The 18,324-nt window shown below is 39.6% G+C and overlaps 1 protein-coding gene across 4 annotated transcripts in view; it reads left to right on the top strand.

Moving 5' to 3' along the window:
• Positions 1 to 1,461: 1,461 nt before the first annotated feature.
• LOC127810135 (fatty acid amide hydrolase) overlaps positions 1,462 to 18,324 on the top strand; it is a 63,098-nt gene continuing 46,235 nt past the window's right edge. For all 4 annotated transcript variants that reach the window (XR_008025371.1, XR_008025372.1, XM_052349411.1 and 1 more), the window contains exons 1-8: positions 1,462 to 1,595; positions 1,668 to 1,780; positions 1,918 to 2,027; positions 2,166 to 2,226; positions 2,849 to 3,039; positions 3,110 to 3,239; positions 3,380 to 3,457; positions 3,531 to 3,678. Coding sequence is in view for 2 of the 4 variants with exons in the window: in XM_052349411.1 (XP_052205371.1) it covers positions 1,702 to 1,780; positions 1,918 to 2,027; positions 2,166 to 2,226; positions 2,849 to 3,039; positions 3,110 to 3,239; positions 3,380 to 3,457; positions 3,531 to 3,678 (797 nt within the window). In the remaining 2 variants the exon portion in view is untranslated. The remainder of the gene's footprint in view (positions 1,596 to 1,667; positions 1,781 to 1,917; positions 2,028 to 2,165; positions 2,227 to 2,848; positions 3,040 to 3,109; positions 3,240 to 3,379; positions 3,458 to 3,530; positions 3,679 to 18,324) is intronic.

The raw sequence follows: 18,324 nt of genomic DNA on the forward strand, positions 1-18,324 counted from the left end.
TTTAGCTAGGGGTGATGTGCCTCCCGTGAGGATTCTTGTGGATTGCTTGAAGGATTTCAGTGCCAAGTTGGGTTTGCATGCTAATAGCCTTAAGTCTTGCATTTTCACTGCTGGTATTTATGATTAGGACCTTTAGTAGATCCTCGAGCTGTCAAGCTTTTCTGTTGGGGTTATCCCATTCAGATATCTTGGGCTTCCCTTGGCTGTAGCTAAGCTTAGGGTAAACTATTTTGGCTTTCTTGTGGATCGGAGCATACTAAGGCTTGGAAAGGTTATTCGCTCTCGTATGCTAGGCGGTTTGAACTAACCAGGGCTGTCCTTTAAGGCTTGGAGTGCTTTTGGCTTGGTATCCTTCCTATTCTAGCGATTGTTATCGATAAAATCAACAGATTTTGTAGGCTATTTTGTAGAATTGTAAGATGTCTCTCGTGGCCTAAAAAGATGTGTGCTTGGCGAAAGAGGAGAGTGGTCTAGGCCTTAAGGATCTTCGAAGTTGGAACTCGCCTTCCCGATGAAAACCCTATGGGACATCCATTATAAGAAGGACTTGCAATGGGTAAAGTGGGTCCACAATTAGTACTTGGCTTATTCATCTATCTGGGAGCATCCTTGTAAAAAAGATGATTCCTCACTGATGAAGAGGATTTTGTTGATTAGGGATTACTTCATCCAAACACATGGATCGTCGGAAAACTACTGCTAGCCTATTATCGTGTCGGGTTAGGAATGCTCGCATTTGCTTGTCGGATGCTTATGAGTTCTTTAGGTCAAAAGGATGCAAGAACACCCCTCAATTGTTTGGAATCCATGCATTATTCTAAAACACGCGTTCATGCTATAACTGTGTGTTATACGAGGTATCTTAATTAGAGATAAGCTGACATTTTTTAATATTAACGGAGAATGCCCTTTATGCCTTGGGGAGGAGAAGACTATTCGACATTTATTTTTTCAGTGCCCTTTCTCGATAGAGATTTGGAGGCAGATTAGGTGCTGAGTGGACATCTCTTACGGCTTAATCTCAATTTCTATTAGATGGATGAAAATGTAGGCTAAAGGCACGAGCTGACAAAGTAATGTTAAAAGGATTGTGCTTGTGTGCTCCATTTATCAAATTTGAGTTGCTAAAAATCATAAGGTGTTCGAGAACGTTGAGCTCTAAATAAAGTTTATAATTAGAAAAATTAAAATCTTTATATATACAGTAATGTTTACTATATATTTTTATGTTTTAGTTCAGGACCTAGTTTTAAGATAATTTGTTGACAGTCCTACCTTATTTTTACCGAAGTATGCCTAGTGATTCTTGTACATATTTTTTGATCTATTATATTTTTATCGTTCATGATAAAAAAAAAAAAAAATTCCAAATGGCAGCTAACCATCAACACCACCCGTATTTTGTTTATTTTTCTTTTTACTAATAATTCATCCGTATTTGTATTTGTCTGTATACGGAGAGAGGCGCAAAGCAAACGTCCTCACTATTCTTCTTCGTCTTCGCCTCCTCAAATTCACCGCTCCCCCCCCCCCCCCCCCTCCTTTCGGTCGTCTCTCTGTACTTGGAACTCGAGAACTCTCTCTCAGCCTTTCATGTTCGTTTCTTTGACTTTGATCTCCCTCCCTCCCTCCCTGTCTCTCTCTAATATTTTCTCGCGTTTTTTCAGTTTCCTACGGTCTGGTTTCGGGGGCTGAGTGAGGATGGGAAAGAAGCGCGTGATGGTGCCGGCCAAGGAACTCGACTTAAGCGCAGTGAAGTACGAGCCCGAAGTTATTCAAGGTGTTCGCCTCTCTATTGCATTTTCCCCTTCTTTTCGGCGCCTCCTCCCCGTTTGTGCAATTCACTGTGGTTTGGCAAGACGAGAATGTACCACTGTGTCTGTTCGCTTGTTTCTAAGTTGTTGTTTCTGATCGCAGCTCCTCATTTGACTGGGTTGTGGCTCAAGCTATTTGTTAAGTTACTTGAAACTCCATTCATCGGTCCTTCCATCATGTCCAGCTTGAAAAAGCACAACAGAATGGCCGAGGTCTGAACTGATCGCGTGCAAATTCTCCCGTTCAATTGGATGTCCACATTCTGTATTCTTGTAAACTGATCAGCTGATATTTCCACTTGTGATAGCCAAAGCAAAAGCCTAATTGATAGAATTGTGAATAATTGACAGACGTTGCAGAATACTGTGATACCAGAGACACCCATGTTTAAGCCCGAGTTTCCTCCCCAAGGTATGCTCTCAAAATTCTTAAAAATAGCTTCCCCCCTTGAAAAGACAAAGTTTGCATTTGATGGAGTCAGTGGCCTCGTGTTAATCTAATTATTTAACTGGGAAAAAGTATGGGCCTGTTTTGCACGAAAATGTTTATACCATTTAACCTGACCAGACATTTCGCCATGTTTGGAACGAAAATTATACTCTACTAGAAAATTTAATCATATGTCATTAAGAAGGTAATGGCGGTTTCTAAAATATGTCAGATCTCTGAAATAGCATTCAAAATTTCATAGCATTCGAACGAAACATGATGGTTAGTTTTTATGTTTATATAGCACTACCCTTCCTAGAATTAATCAGATCCAATTGCTAGTAATTAGACGAGATGATGTTGTTGTACCTTTCTTGGCCTTTTGACTTGGGGCAAGGATCTTTCTGCTCTTTATCATTTTAAGAGGTTTGCATTAGCTTTATTGCTCAAATAAAGTAACTGAGGTGCAGGGAATCATTAAGGATATAGATATTTCATACTTGTAGTGCTGAAAAGAGCTTAAAACATACATTGCTCTGCTTTGTGGATAAGGCATCGGCCACTATACATGAAATTTATTGAGAAGTTGTCAACGTGAATTTAGATCCAGAGCCTGCTGTTGTCAGTTTGGAAGAAGATGGAAAACCTGAAGGTCGTGTTGAATTAGCCTTGAAGAGTCTTCCTCAGTATGATGCTGGTTGGTGCTGGACTGGTGATTCAACTCCATCCTTTCACTATTGGAAGATACGTGATTTTGCTTATGCTTACCGGTCTAGGCTGGCCACTCCATCCATGGTATCCTACTCTTTTGCCAGGTTTCATTATCCTCTTTAACTACCGCAGGAATAATTTCTGTCAAATATAGGTTGCAGAACGTGTGATTTCAGCCATGGAAGAGTTCAGCAATAAGAAGCCCCCGGCACCATTATTGATTTCTTTTGATGGCGAAGAAGTAAGAAAGCAAGCTGCTGCTTCTACTCAGAGGTTCGAGGAAGGTACAATGATTTTATATTTCAACTCCCATTTTCTTACCTATTGAATGGGTATTGATTTATAATGGCTACCCTGTTTATGAGTGCGTTTAAGTTATGCTGAGTTATTTTACGCACTTGCCAAATGGCTGTTGGTTGTGCAGGAAAACCATTGTCAATCCTGGATGGGATTTTCGTGGCAATCAAAGATGATATAGACTGTTATCCACATCCATCAAAGGGTATATATAAATTTTCATCGTTGCACTTTTTCTAAATAAAGTAATAATTTTTGTCACTATGCCATGGCAATAGGTGCAACAACATGGTTTCATGAGGTGCGCCCTGTTAAAAAGGATGCAGTTTCTGTATCAAGATTACGTAGCTGTGGTGTGATTTTTGTTGGAAAGGCAAATATGCATGAGCTGGGCCTGGGAACGACTGGAAACAATCCAAATTATGGGTAAGTTATCATGTAATGGTCATAAACAAATAGCTAAATATAGTATCTGTATTCAAGTATTAAAAAATGCATGACAATGTTATCTCAGTGATCAATTCACAGATAAAATTATTTCAGTAGTTACACACTTGACTGTGACGGGCACTGTTTGAATCAACACCTATGCATTTGAGCTTGCTTTGCTAAATTGCTTTACTGTATTTGCACTTGCAGTTCACAAAATTCATACCTTTTTGTTTGGCATGTTTTTTAAATTTCAGTTGTACTTCTCGGGTGTGGTTCTTGTGATATGTTTAGCTTCCACCTTCTTGTCCCCTTGCAATCTCTCATATAATTGCTATATGTATCCAAAAGATACAACTACTGGTGCCTGAAGGTCATGATGGCTTGACTTGAGATGAGGGGTGAATTGAGTCAATAATTTTTTTTTTAAATTTTAAATCTTTTTTACATTGTTTATCTCGTTAAGTGCAGAATATGAAATGAATAAGCAAACCAAACAATCACATTATGCACAAGTCTTTTATACTGGTTTGGTGCCACTTGCACTTACATCCACTCTACAATATTCAATCCAATCTTGTGTTTCACCATTCAGACATTGGGGTTTTTCTCACCTAAGTGTTACGTTAGTAGACTGATTAATGGGTTTTTGGGGCCTAGTTAGATATTGTTGCCTTTGTTAGAAAATAAGTTGCGTTCAGGCATAGCTGGAGGAATGTTCCTGCATGCAGTGTGAAGGATGTAAAGGCAAGTAGACCAAGGGCTAATCGTTTTTGGCACCTAAAATTGGACACAGATCAGTATATATTACACTGATCTACGCCTAAGTCCATATGATGATTGAATTGGAAATTAGTTTCCCTCCAAACTCGCTTCCCCCTCATTTTTGAATTCTCTCTTACCCCCTTCTTCCCCCTAAATTCTCTATTCTTTCTTCTCGAAACACCAAGGGTTCTTTTTTGTCAGATTGGAGGTCTGACAAATTGGTATCAGAGCAGAGTCTTGACCGACGAATTCTGGCTATGGCCGATGGCACGCGGATGAAACAGATGGAGATGTAGTTACAACAAGTAACTGCGGCGATGAGGGGGGTACAGACTCGGGTAGGATCGATGGAAGATATAATCGGAGTTGCTGTTGATCGAAAGTTAGAAGCCATCTCAAATCAGCTATGAGGGGAGATGCGAGACCAGATCAGGGAGGATATGCGAGAACATAGCAACATGGTGCGAGACTAGATGCAACAATTTACGATGATGTTCGTTGATTAGGCACCAGCAAGGCTATCCCCTGATTTTCCACCTCGCGCAAGAATGGACCCCATACTACCAAGTATTGGTATGAGTCATGGAGGGGCTGGATTTGGGGAATTGGGGATGGATCCGGTAGCTACCAGAGATAATGTGACAGGCAGGAGGGCTGAGGCTCTGGTGAATTCTAATCATATGAATTTCTCGGTGCCTAAGTTAGAATAACCGGTGTTTGAGGAGATGAATCCCCGGTGGTGGATCAGGAGGTGCGAGAAACTGTTCAATAATCACCAGGTGGCTGATGACCAGAAGGTGACTTTGGTAGCAACATACTTGAATGATGTAGGCGACGTATGGTTCCAAGGATGGGCAAGAGTGAGGGATAATTGTAGTTGGGAGGAGTTTGCCCAAGGAATGTGTGAGAGATTTGGAGAGCGGAGAACGGTGGACATTGTAGAGAGTTCAATAAGTTTAGACAAATGGGGACTGTACATGAGTACTGGCTTCAATTTGAAGTGCTGAAATCACTCATACTTAACAGGAATCCCTATATGAATGTGGAGTACTTTGTATCGAGTTTCATCAGTGGATTGAATGATGATCTCAGATCCATGGTAAAAATGATGAGGCTTAGATCGGTGTAAGAAGCAGTAGAGGATGCTTTGCTACAAGAATTAATTGTAGAAGCATTGATGAAGAAACAAAGAGGCCAAATGAGAGGGGTTAACTCGGGAATGGCACCATAGGAGGGAGGATACAGAACAAGGAGAATTTTAGAGGAGGAACTGAGGTGAGATATATGGCCAATTTAGTCCCTAATCTGAGTTTACCATAGAGGGACAAGCTCATTGAGCAAAAGAAGGCTGCTGGATTATGTTTTAAATGTGGGGATAAATACACCATCAAGCACCAATGCAAGAAGCAATTGCTTTTACTGGAAGGAGAAAAAGGGGAAGAAGAAGAGGAGATGGTTGTGATAGAAGAAGAGGAAGAAGAAGGTGTCATGACACTAGGAGCAATAAAGGGGTAATATGGTATTATGTTTATAATAGTTGTTAAGAGCACTGTTGTTAGAATCATACGATTCACGATTCGAATCATACGATTCGACTCGATTCATATAAAAATCGAGTCGAATCTATAGGGTGAATCTAAAATCTTTTAGAATCGTACGATTCACGATTCGAATCGTACGATTCAATTCGATTCATATAGAAATCGAGTCGAATTTATAGGGTGAATTGAAAATCCCTTAGAATCAACTATGAATCGGACGAATCGACCGTGAATCGCATGAATAGCACGATTCGTCCAATTCGTGCCACTTCGTCTGCATGTGCGCTTTAATCAAATATTCGTTCGATTTGGCTATCTTTGAAAACAAAGAAGATGATGGAAATGATAAAGATGAAGATGATTGATAACTAGTGAAGATTATGGACAATGGAGTTTATTAGTAACCTTATAGTTGTAGGTTTTTTTTTTTTCTAACTTGCTATTTTGAAAGTGGTTTGGTTTGGTGCAATTTGAATTTAAAGGCAACATGAGTATACTTCTTCCTTTTGGTATAATTTTAAACTTAATAAATATATTTAGAAGTTTATTTATCTATTTATATTTAAAAGAATTGATCGTGGTGGGCACATTATTTATTTTCTACGAATATATATTATTTATAGTTGAAATTGAGAATGTGTACCGAATCTTACGATTCGATTCGATTCTCGATTCACGATTTATAAAACAAGGATTTCGATTCTCGATTCGAATCTCAATTTAACAACTATGGTTAAGAGATATTTTATAAGTTGTTAAAAGACATGGGTGCTGTTAGGAATCAGTTAACAACTAGCTAAGGCCTATATAAAGGCTACTTGTAAGAGATTGGAGGACATGCTTGAATTGATAAACAAACATCTCATTTCTCTTTCTAGATTTCTCTCCCAATCTCCCTCTAGTTTCTCTCTACTACTCTCCCTCATTTCTCTTAATTTCTTCCCCCATTTCCCTCTTGAATCATTATGTTTCAGTTTTATTCAATCGGACCCTTCCGATTGTCAATTCCAACCATGTTATGAATCCTAGGTTTATGACAAATGGTATCAGAGCCAACGTTCCTTGGTTGTAATTCCTGCAATTGGTAGCAATTGATTCCAACGACTTTCAGCTTAATCGATAGAGTAGAGACTTCAGGTGACTCCAGTGAGTACAAGGACTATGACGACTCCCATTGGTTACAGTGTGATAGGCAAGTGCAAGCGTCCAAAAGGAATTAAGATCGATTCAAGAATTTAGGTGAATTCCAACTAGTGGTCGGTGATCGGGTGGGGACTCCACTGGCGATCTTGAATTCATTTTGATTGTGAGTAGATAGCCAGAAGGAAGGCGCGATCGAAGAAGGCACAGAGCAGTCCCAGTGAACTTCGGTGATTCTAACATATTTGAGTCCGAGTCTTGAAGACGAAGTCGATAGTTGAGACTCGGTTTGAAATCCAGTAAGGTTGGACATAAATTGAGGACGAGCAAATAAGACGTTTTTGAAGGGAAGTCAAACAACTCATATAAGTGGAAGAGTTGATCGATTTTCTTAGAGGCGAGCAGGAGGTTGACCCGCGACTGCGATTTTAGTGAGTAGGAGTTAATCGACCAATTGTTAGGCGATCCCTAGCGGCAACGAATTTAATCGAACTTTCAGGAGGTGCTTCAGTGAGTTGAATTGGTAACCTGGCGTTGGCTGTTCAATCTTCAGGAGGACTGACAAGAGCAAGGTCCTTGGTTGTGATTTCCGACAACTAGGCGAACTCCCTACCCGCGTCAATTCTCTGCTGTTTTTTGTTGATTAATTTCTGGTTGAATCTCAGAAATTGAGTTCAACGCACAAGGATGTGAGGTCGGTTGATATTTGAGGCTTGGAATTGGAAGACGACTTGGCCAATGGATTTTGATGCATGGAGCTTAACTCTTGAAAATTGAAGGTGATTATGGAAATCGGGAGCAGCAGGTGATCTAGATCAGTTCCTTAACTCCGGTGATCTCGGTTGTGAAGGTGACCATTGTAGCGATTGAACTAGTAGGGAGTTTTGGTGATTTTGGAATTAGAATTGATCGCAAATTGGGTTGGAAGCCTTGGACGGTGATTGGGCATTAGCTGTTTCTTGGTTGCAATTTTAATTTGAGTTGAAGGCAGAGAAATCAGTTTCCGTAGTTAAGATCTAGGTTGAGAAGGCTTGAAGGCTACTTGGCCTGGTGGGTCCGACGGTGTTTTTGGTAACTTCGATGAATTGATTGAGCAGCGAATTTCGGAGTCCGATGAACTCAATGGAACTGGAAGTTCCGATAACTACCCACAGTGATCGAATGGGAAGCAAATACAGGCAATTCTTGTGGTGAATTCCAGCAATTTCGGCGGAATTCCGGTAAATTAAGTGAGAAGGATCTGGAGTCTGATTATTTTGTTGAATTGAGGCCGACATAGGTGAGTTTACAGCAGTTTCTTTGGTGACTGTTGACATAAGCGACCTTAGCATGGAGTCTGAGTCGAATTGGAAGGTAGGTGGCTCATCTTGCTGAGAAATTGAAGGCCGTGGAGTGTTGAGAGGCAATCGTTTATCCCAAATATCGAAGGGAGATGAGGGATTCAATGTATAGGACTTCTACTCCTTGGTCTTTGCAGTGTTATGTTGGTGAGAAGTCGACCATGTGGAGCAGTTCATGCATGAGACAAATGGAGTCTCAATGGCAGCAGAAGAATGTTGCATTTTCAGCTGGAAACAACATGAAACATGAGAAGGGGATTAGCCAATTAGACAAGGAAACAAGAAGTGTGGTACATGAATTCGACCGGATGCTACATGAACAGTTGTAGGAGTTTGCGATGATACTAAACAGATTCGGTCCCTAGAGTAGGGAACCCAGAATTCAAGTTGAGTTTTGATCAATGAACTTGATTAATTGATTTAATAGATAGGAATCCTACTTATACAAGTTTCTATGTTATCTAATCCTCAAATTTAGGAGCTAATATACAACAGAATTTTAGAATACAATAAGATAAGAAAACTTCTATCTACTCTTATTATTTTTCTTGGATTTTAGCAACTTATCTATCTGCATCTTTATCTCATTTCCTTGATCTGCTGGAGGCTTATCTGCTGCATCGGCTTCTTATCTGCTTCCCGTGACTTCCTCATAAGCTAGGACTCTCCAACACCCCTCTCAAGTTAAGGAATATAGATATCTCTCATTCCTAGCTTGTTGATGAGAGTTTTAAAACCTAGTCCAGCCATGGATTTAGTTAATATATCTTCCTCTTGGTCTGCTGTGGGAATGTAGGTAAGTTTTATACCTTCGTCTTCTACTTCTCTTTGGATGAAGTGTCGATCAATCCTGACATGTTTCATTCTATCATGCTGTACGGGGTTGTTAACGATGCTTATAGCTGACTTGCTATCATTGGAAAGCCGTGTTGGTTTAGTTAACGATATTTGTAGATCTTCCATTAATCTTGCCACCCAAATTAATTCGCAAACTCCTTGGGCAATCGCCCTAAATTCTGCTTCAGCACTACTTCTTGCTACAACAGATAGTTTTTTACTTCTCCACGTGGCTAAGTTACCCCATAACTTTGTACAAAAACCTGATGTAGATCGATTATCAACCACTGACCCTGCCCAATCTACATCAGAAAATCCCTCTGCCCCTCTTTCATCTGTCTTTCTAAACAGTAGTCCCTTACCTGGCGTGCCCTTTAGGTATCCTAGAATGTGATATACGGCTTTCAAATGTTGTTGAGTTGGGGCATGCATAAATTGACTTATGGTGCTCACTGAATAGGCTATATCCGGGCCGTGTTAAACACAGATAAATCAATCTCTGAACTAACCTTTGATACCTCTCTTTATCTATTGGTGGATCATCATCCTTCTTCATATACTTCCAATTCCTCTCAAGTGGAGTTTGTCTTGGTTTGCATGCAAGCATTCTTGTATCTTTTAGAAGATCAAGAGTATATTTTCGTTGAGATATTACAATACCTTCTTTACTTCTTGCCACTTCCATTCCCAAAAAATACTTCATATTTCCCAAGTCTTTTACCACAAACTCTTCTTTCAATCTTTGTTTTAGAGCTGCAATTTCATTAGTATCATCCCCTGTAACAATTATATCATCCATGTACATAATCAATATACACCTTTTTCCATTTGAGTATTTAATAAATAGAGTATGGTTGGCCTCACCTTGCTTGTAACCAAATTTTGTTAAGGTTGAGCTAAACTTTTTAAACCATGCTGTAGGGGATTGTTTCAAACCATAGAGAGATTTGTGTAGTTTGCATACCTTCCCAATCCTTTCTTCGTTTTCAAATCCGGGTGGAATCTTCATATATACATCTTCTTCCAGCTCTTCATTTAAAAAAACATTCTTGATGTCAAACTAAAATAGCTTCCAATCTAAGTTAACAGCAATGGATAGAAGTACTCTAATGGAATTTAACTTTGCAACCGGAGCAAACGTCTCTTCATAATCTATTCCATAGGTTTGAGAGTACCCTTGAACTACCAATTTGGCTTTATAACGTTCTATACTTCCATCTGATTTATATTTGACAGTAAATACCCACTTGCAGTCCACAACCTTTTTATTCTTCGGTCTGTCCACTAGTTCCCATGTGTTGCTGCTGTCCAAAGCCTTCATTTCTTCCATCACAACATTCTTCCAGTTTGTATCACCCAAAGCTTCATGTATATTGCTGGGAGTAGAAGCTTTGTCCATAGTTATAGTGAATGCCCTGAACTGTGGGGACAATTTAGAGTAATTTAGATACTTTGATATGGGATATTTCACATAGGATCTTACCCCTTTTTTGACTGCAATAGGTAGATCCAGATCACTGCTAGCTGCTGCACTGCTTTCCTCATTTGCTGGATCGATCTCAGGTTCCAACAATTGGCTAATTTGAGGAGCAAGATTTTTTGGCTTTCTTGAGTATACTTTAAGTTGTTTTTCTGGACTCAATTCTTCCCTTAGGTCAGTCTCCTCTAGTTCATCTGGACTGTGATCAGATTTTGGGCTTGTAGCAGCTGATGATTGGAGATTGCTGGGTTCAATCGTTGCAGGCTGTGAATAACCAGCTACAGAATCATCACCAGTAATAGAGGGAGATATAGGCAGTGTAATAGGCATTGAGATTGTGGGATCCCAATGGCTTTCTTCCACTCGTGATGCTGTACCGGTTTGATAAAAGATTGTTTCATCAAATATACATCACAAGAAACAAAGAATTTTTGTGATGTAGGACAAAAACATTTATATCCTTTTTGGGTAGGAGAGTAACCAATGAAAATGCACTTGAATGACTTTGGTTCTAGTTTGTGACGATTTGGGCTGGTTTGATAGACATAGACCACACATCCAAACACCTTTGGGGTAAGAGTATTGAGAATCCGAACACAAGGAAAGGTAGTCATCAGGTTGTTCAAGGGTGTTTGGTATTTTAGAACTTTGGTTGGGAGCCTATTAATCAAGTAAGCGGTTGTTAGAATGGCCTCCCCCCAATACCTATTAGAAGTGGAACTTGTGAACATCAAGGATCTAGCCACTTTAAGTAAATGACGGTTTTTTCTCTCAGCTTCTCCATTTTGTTGGGGAGTGTAGGGGCATGTGCTTTGATAAAATATTCCATTCGTAGTGAGATATTGGGTAAATGGGTAAGAGAAATATTCTCGGCCATTATCAGTCATAAGGATGCAAATAGAGGACTGAAATACGTTTAGAACAAGTTTATGGAAATTCTAAAAAATTGCACATACCTCAGATTTTTCTTTCATTAGATACACCCAACATACCCTTGTGTGATCATCAATGAACGTCACAAACCATTTGGTACCATTCAAGTTTGAAATGCTAGCTGGACCGCATATATCACTATGGATAAAATGGAATAGCTTGGAAGGATTATATGCTTTTTGAGAATAGGAACTGTGAGTTTGTTTGGCAAGAATGCAATGGTCACACTTGAGCTCCAAATTAGCTTTATTGATGAATAAATCAGAAAACAAATGTTTCAAATATTGAAAACTAGGATGACCAAGACGTTTATGCCATAACAAAATTTTTGAATTCAAACTAACCGAAAAAGAAAAAGTATGAGTCAACTGACTAAGAAAAGCTTTGTTGTCCAATACCTAATAGAGCCCATCTTTTTCCTCAGCACTGCCAATTATCTTTCCCGTGAATCGATCATGAAAAATACAATGTGAGGAGAAGAATGTCACAATGCAATTCGGGTCGTTAGTGAGTTTACTCACATATAACAAGCTACACTTTAAATTTGGCACATATAAGACAGATTCAAGTATTAAACCAGCCACACACACTTTTCCTTTTCCCTTAACTGGAGATATTGTTCCATCTGCCATTAACACAGTTAGATCTCTATTTTCCAACTGAAAATTTTCAAACATAGCCATGGATCCAGTCATATGATTAGATGCTCTTGTATCCACAACCCAGCTGCTGTTGCTTACGTCTCTAGTAGTTAGGGAAAAAATTGAGTTACCTCTTTGGGCCAAAGACGGTGCTGGAGTAGCTATTGCTGGTCCATCTAACTCCTTTGAAATACGTGCACCATTCAGTAATTTCTGCAAGAAATCTACCTGATCTGTTGTTAAATTCAATCCCATACTTCTTTCGTTGTTAGGAGCACTTGCAGTTGCAGGCATACTCATAGCTGTATAAGCTGGTCTTTCCTTCTCCTTCTTGTTTCTTGGTTGCCAATTCGGTGGCTTTCCATGAAGTTTCCAACAGTTGCTTTTTTGTATGGTAGGGCTTATTACTGTGTTCACACCACTGTTTAGCCCTTAGATTTTCTTCTTTTCTTGTTACAGCAAGGGCAGATCTACTGTTGGGTTCTGCCGAAACAAGCATGACTCTCCTTCTGCTTTCCTCACGTCTAACTTCCACGAATGCTTCTCTAAGTGTTGGCAGTGGCTTGATGCCTAAGAGGCATCCCCGAACCTCATCCATGTCCGAATTGAGGCCTTGAAGAAAGTTGAAAACTCGCTCTTTTTCTGCATCTTGTTATATTTCTGGCTGTCACTTGAGCATTCCCACTTTGGATCATAATATAAATCCATCTCTTGCCACAACTCTACTAAATTGTTGTAGTATTTAGTAATAGAGAGTCCACTTTGTTTTGTAATCCGAATGGCTACTCTAATCTCAAAACATTGGGTAGTATTCTCAACTGCATCCCATACTTCTTTTGCAATCTTCTAAAATAGATAGGTTCGGCCTACCTATCTTTGCTTCCATCGAGTTGATTAGCCATGCCATGAGAATAGAGTTCTCTACTTCCCATCGCTAGTAATCCCTGGACTCTTCTTGAGGTGTTGGGACAGTCCCAATGAGGTAGCAAAATTTTCCTTTGCCTTTAATCACCAAAGTCATGGACTGAGACCATTCCCTGAAATTTCTGCCATTTAGCTTGTGTTGTGTGATTTGCAGAGTTTGGCTATCCATGGAGAAGGTGCTGACAGGAATAACAGTAGGCTGCATGCTCCACTGTTGGGATGCTGATTCAAGAGAAGATTCCTCTGTTGCAGGAATGACTTCTGGATTAGGGCTAGCCATATTGATCGAGATACTCAGCTATGAAAATCGAGCTTTGATACCATGAACAGATTCGGTCCCTAGAGTAGGGAACTCAAAATTCAAGTCGAGTTTTGATCAATGAACTCGATTAATTGATTCAATAGATCGGAATCCTACTTATACAAGTTTCTATGTTATCTAATTCTAGAATTTATGAGCTAATATACAACAGAATTTTAGAATACAATAACATAAGAAAACTTCTATCTACTCTTGTTATTTTTCCTGGATTTTAGCAACTTATCTATCTGCATCTTTATCTCCTTTTCCTGATCTGCTTAGAGGCTTATCCGTTGCATCGGCTTCTTATCTGCTTCCTGTGACTTCCTCATAAGCTAGGGCTCTCCAACAGATACTAACTAAGAAGTATCATTGTAGCGGCCAGCGATCACCTAGTGCCTCGGCGGTGCCTAGGCTCCCTTCTGGTAGATAGATAATATCCTAGGTTTTATTAGCTTCTAGGGCATGCATCTCTTCCATTACTGCTGCCTTCGATTTTTCATCTTGCAATGCATGATATATATCCTTAGGGATCACTATATCGTCCAATGCTTGCTGTGAAGGTCTTGAATTGTGGGGATAGCTTTGAATAACCCACATAATTTGAAATAGGATGCTTAGTACATGATCTCACCCCTTTCCTTAGAGCTATTGGAACATCAAGATCATCAGCCTTGTTTTCAATCCTTTCCATGATGCCATTGTCATTAGCTTCTGGACATACCTCTAGATTTGACAATAGGTTTGGTTGAGGAGCACGAGGTCTTGGAATACACCAAAAGAGGTTTATTAGAAGCTGAATTGTCCTGATTTTGATTTTCTTGATCTCCCCCTAAATTAGGTACTGAAGTTTGAATTAAAGGTTGAGGTTCAAGAGCTGACTTATTAGCAAGAGGTTCAAGAACTGACTCATTAGCAAGAGGAGTTTCTAAATTTGAGATCATAGGTGGAGACAAAGTGGAGTCCCACTATTCCTTTGCATTAGGTACTTGCCCATGCAGAGAAGTGGTGTGAAAAAATGGTTGATTTTCTATGAAGGATACATCACAAGATATGATAAATTTTTGGGTTGAAGGGTGGTAGCATTTGTATCCTTGTTGAGTAGGAGAATAGCCAATGAATATGCAGTTGAGAGTTTTAGGTTCAAGTTTGGATTGAGAAGGCTGATGTTTATGATCAAACACAGTGCATCCAAACACTTTAGGAGAGAAAGAGTTTAGCACCCTAGTGGGGATAGAAATCAAGGAGGACACTCAAAGGGGTTTCGAAGCCAAGAACTTTGTATGGGAGTCGGTTAATAAGGTAGGAGGATGTAAGAACAGCTTCCCCCTCATATGAATTAGGAACCAAGCTTGTAAACATAAGTGCCCTTGCAATTTCAAGGAGGTGTCGGTTTTTTCTTTCTGCCACCCCTTTTTGTTGAGGATTGTAAGGGCATGAACTTTGATGAATAATGCCATGTTTAGCTAGATAATGACTAAAATCATTGGAGAAATATTCCTTGTCATTATTAGATCTTAAAACATGGATCGAGGCTTGAAAACCATTGCTTATCATTTGGTGAAACCTCTTAAGCACAACATAGGCTTCAGATTTGTCTTTTATTAGGAACACCCAACTAACCCTTGTATAGTCATCTATAAATGTGATGAACCATCGAGTGTTAGTCAAATTGAGAGTCCTAGTTGGTCCCCAAATGTCACTATGAATAAGATAGAAAGGTTTTGTAGGTTTATATTCATGGGAAGGGTGAGAGCTTTTGGTTTGTTTAGCAAGAATGCATTGTTCACAATGAAACAAATGGCTTCTTTTATTAATGAAAAGATGAGGATACAAAACTTTGAGATAACTAAAACTAGGGTGCCCTAAATGCTGATACCATAACATAGGTTCAAAAACTAAAATTGTAGACAAAGAAGATTTGATGTGTGACCCAGATCAAAAGGGTTGTCCATGCTTTGTTATATAATAGAGGCCTCCCTTTTCCTCAACACTGCCAATTGTCATCCCTGAAGATAGGTCCTGAAATTCACAATTAGAAGGAAAAAATGTCACCGAATACTTCTCTTCCCTTGTTAATTTACTCACTGTCAATAGATTGCACTTTAAATTAGGAACATATAGGACTGACTTCAACTTTAAACCTGCCATGCTTGTTATACCTTTCCTTTGAGTTATGGCAGTAGTACCATCAACCATTGAGATCGTTAGGCTGATAATACCTTAGGAGATCCAGTCACGTGATCTGAGGCACCGGTGTTGATTATCCAACAATCTATAGGAAATTTGAAGGAGATTAGAAAGAGTCTATGTGTACCTTGTTTAGTAAGAGATACTATCAGGTTAGGGCCTTCTATTGCCTTGGATTTGGTCACCTTTGTTTGACTCAATAGTTACTGTAGGATCTCCAACTGATTTGTAGATAAAGTCAGATTTGTTGATTTCCCTGTTTCCACTTCTCCTCCATAAGCTATTTGATTTCCTTTTCTCTGATTTCTTGGCTTTCAATTTGCTAGTTTTCCATATATTTTCTAGCAAATATCCTTGGTGTGATATGGCTTGTTGTAGTGCTCACACTATAGCGTCTTTTTCTGGGGCTCTCCCGTGGGTGGATTAGATGGTTTTATCCTAGAGGAGACCAAGGCTGATGCCTGAGAATTTGCATCAGAATTGGTCATCCCTGAAGGACTCATCATCACCCTTCTTCTGCTATCTTCTCTTCTAACTTCTGCAAAGATGTCATTCTTTGATGGAAAGGGTTTGGTTCCAAGCAACAACCGTCTTACTTCATCAAGATCAGCATTAATGCCATGCAAAAAATCAAACACTCTTTCTTTTTCTACCATCTTTTCATATTTCTTCCCATCTTCAACGCATCCCCATTTAATCTCATGGAATAAATCCATCTCTTTGGTACGACCCTAGGGTTTGGCTAGGGTTTAGGAAGTAAATTGGTAAGAATTAGAGGAAGAAAGAGCAGAAAGGGAGGGAAAGAGAGAACATAACAGAAAGAATGGTAGGAGAAGAGAGAAAATCGAGGGAAAGCTAGGAGAATTGAGAGAGGGAAATGGAATTCAATTGTTATTCAAATCATGTCTTTCTCTAACTATGCCAACCTCTTTATAGGCTTACAATTGAAGGAAATAACAGAAAATACAACCAACTAACTACTATAACAGCCTTGCTAACTATTTATACAAGAGTTAGTTATTCTCGCCTAATCTCTAAACTTCTACAATTAGGTCTACAACTTATACACCATGGATTCCCCCCCCCCCCCCAATTACAATCATATCCTCAGGGTCATGACAATCCCCACCCCTTCAAACAATTCTTGTCCCCAAGAATTGACAGCTGTTAACCTGTTCTTCATCCAATATCAGCCTTAACAATCTGATTTCTTCTTCGCCTTTTCTTGTGCTTATCTCGTATCCTTTTCTTTTGCCTTTCCACGTCTTTTTCTCTAATGTCACATCTCCCAAACCAGATGGTAATAACCTCCTCTTCCACAATATCAAAACTCTCGTACCAAATGGCTGCAACCTATTCTTCCTTCATCATCTGAATCTGGTCCACACTAGGTGAAATGACAACAATATTGTCATACGGCTCGGGATCAAAATACCTCAAAACGGAAAGGTTAGTTTCTTCGGCTAGAATTTCCTTGACATGTGACTCCTCAACAGTAATAGTACTATTACTTGCTGCAACACCAAATCCAACCTTCGAAGCTCCTTCCTCATCTTCAGTAGGGACCTCCTCAAGTGGAGAGACTTTTACTTGCTGATTGCTGAAGTACACCAAAGGCTCACTTTCAACAGATTTTTCCTCAAGTGGAACCTCAATCTCTTTTTCAGCAATTGCCTTTCCTTTCTTGTCATTCTGAATTGCCTGATCCAATTCAAGTTTTTCCTCATTCTTTGCAGCTACCATTCCCATTTTTAGGACCTCTTCAGCCTCAATACTTCTCATCACCTACATGAACTCCATCTTCCTCTTCCACTACTACTTCATTAGCTTCTTACACTACTTGATTAGCAGTCTTAGAAGTTCCTTTGATCTGTTGGCTGCTCTTAGGGTAACCTTTAGGTAACAACCCATGCTTTTGGTATATGGCTTCCAGCGCCAACTCTTGCAGCCTAACCTTCTCGGCTACTAGCTGTACCGTGGCCGGAAACATCATTCTCCATAGGCCTCAGCGTATCGTTAAGGCCATTAATGAATCTTGATAAAAAATAAGACTCGGTCAAAGTTGGATGGAAATTGAGCACAAGTGCTTTCAATTTCTCAGACCTGAGCAGGTATTCCATAACCGAGCCCTCTTGTTTCAGCTTGTTGAGCTCCTCTTTATAGCTCTCATCTCCGATCTGATTGAAGGAAGCAGAGTTATTCCCTAGAAAAGCATTCTATCGGAATACTAACCTAAAATTTATGTGAAAATAGAATCAAAAAGTCGTCCAATTGTCTACTGAGGTCCCTGATTCCTTCCCTTGTTGCAACACATGGTCCTTCAGCCATCTCCTTTGTTCAATTCCTTGAAAATTCACTGCTGTAACAACCTCTTGCTCAACTTCTAAGGATCTCTTCGAAAATTTATTCTGACCAATGCAATTGCTGCTTCCAATTCAGCAACCTTAATGTGCTTCAGACATTGCCCTAGCAATTGCCTAGATCTGAATCATCTTTTTAGCTGCTACTGAATGGCCGCCAAATCAATTTCTAAAATCTGATCGAGTTTGTT

Source organism: Diospyros lotus, chromosome 9 (genome assembly GCF_014633365.1).
Source record: "Diospyros lotus cultivar Yz01 chromosome 9, ASM1463336v1, whole genome shotgun sequence".
NCBI lineage: Eukaryota > Viridiplantae > Streptophyta > Magnoliopsida > Ericales > Ebenaceae > Diospyros > Diospyros lotus.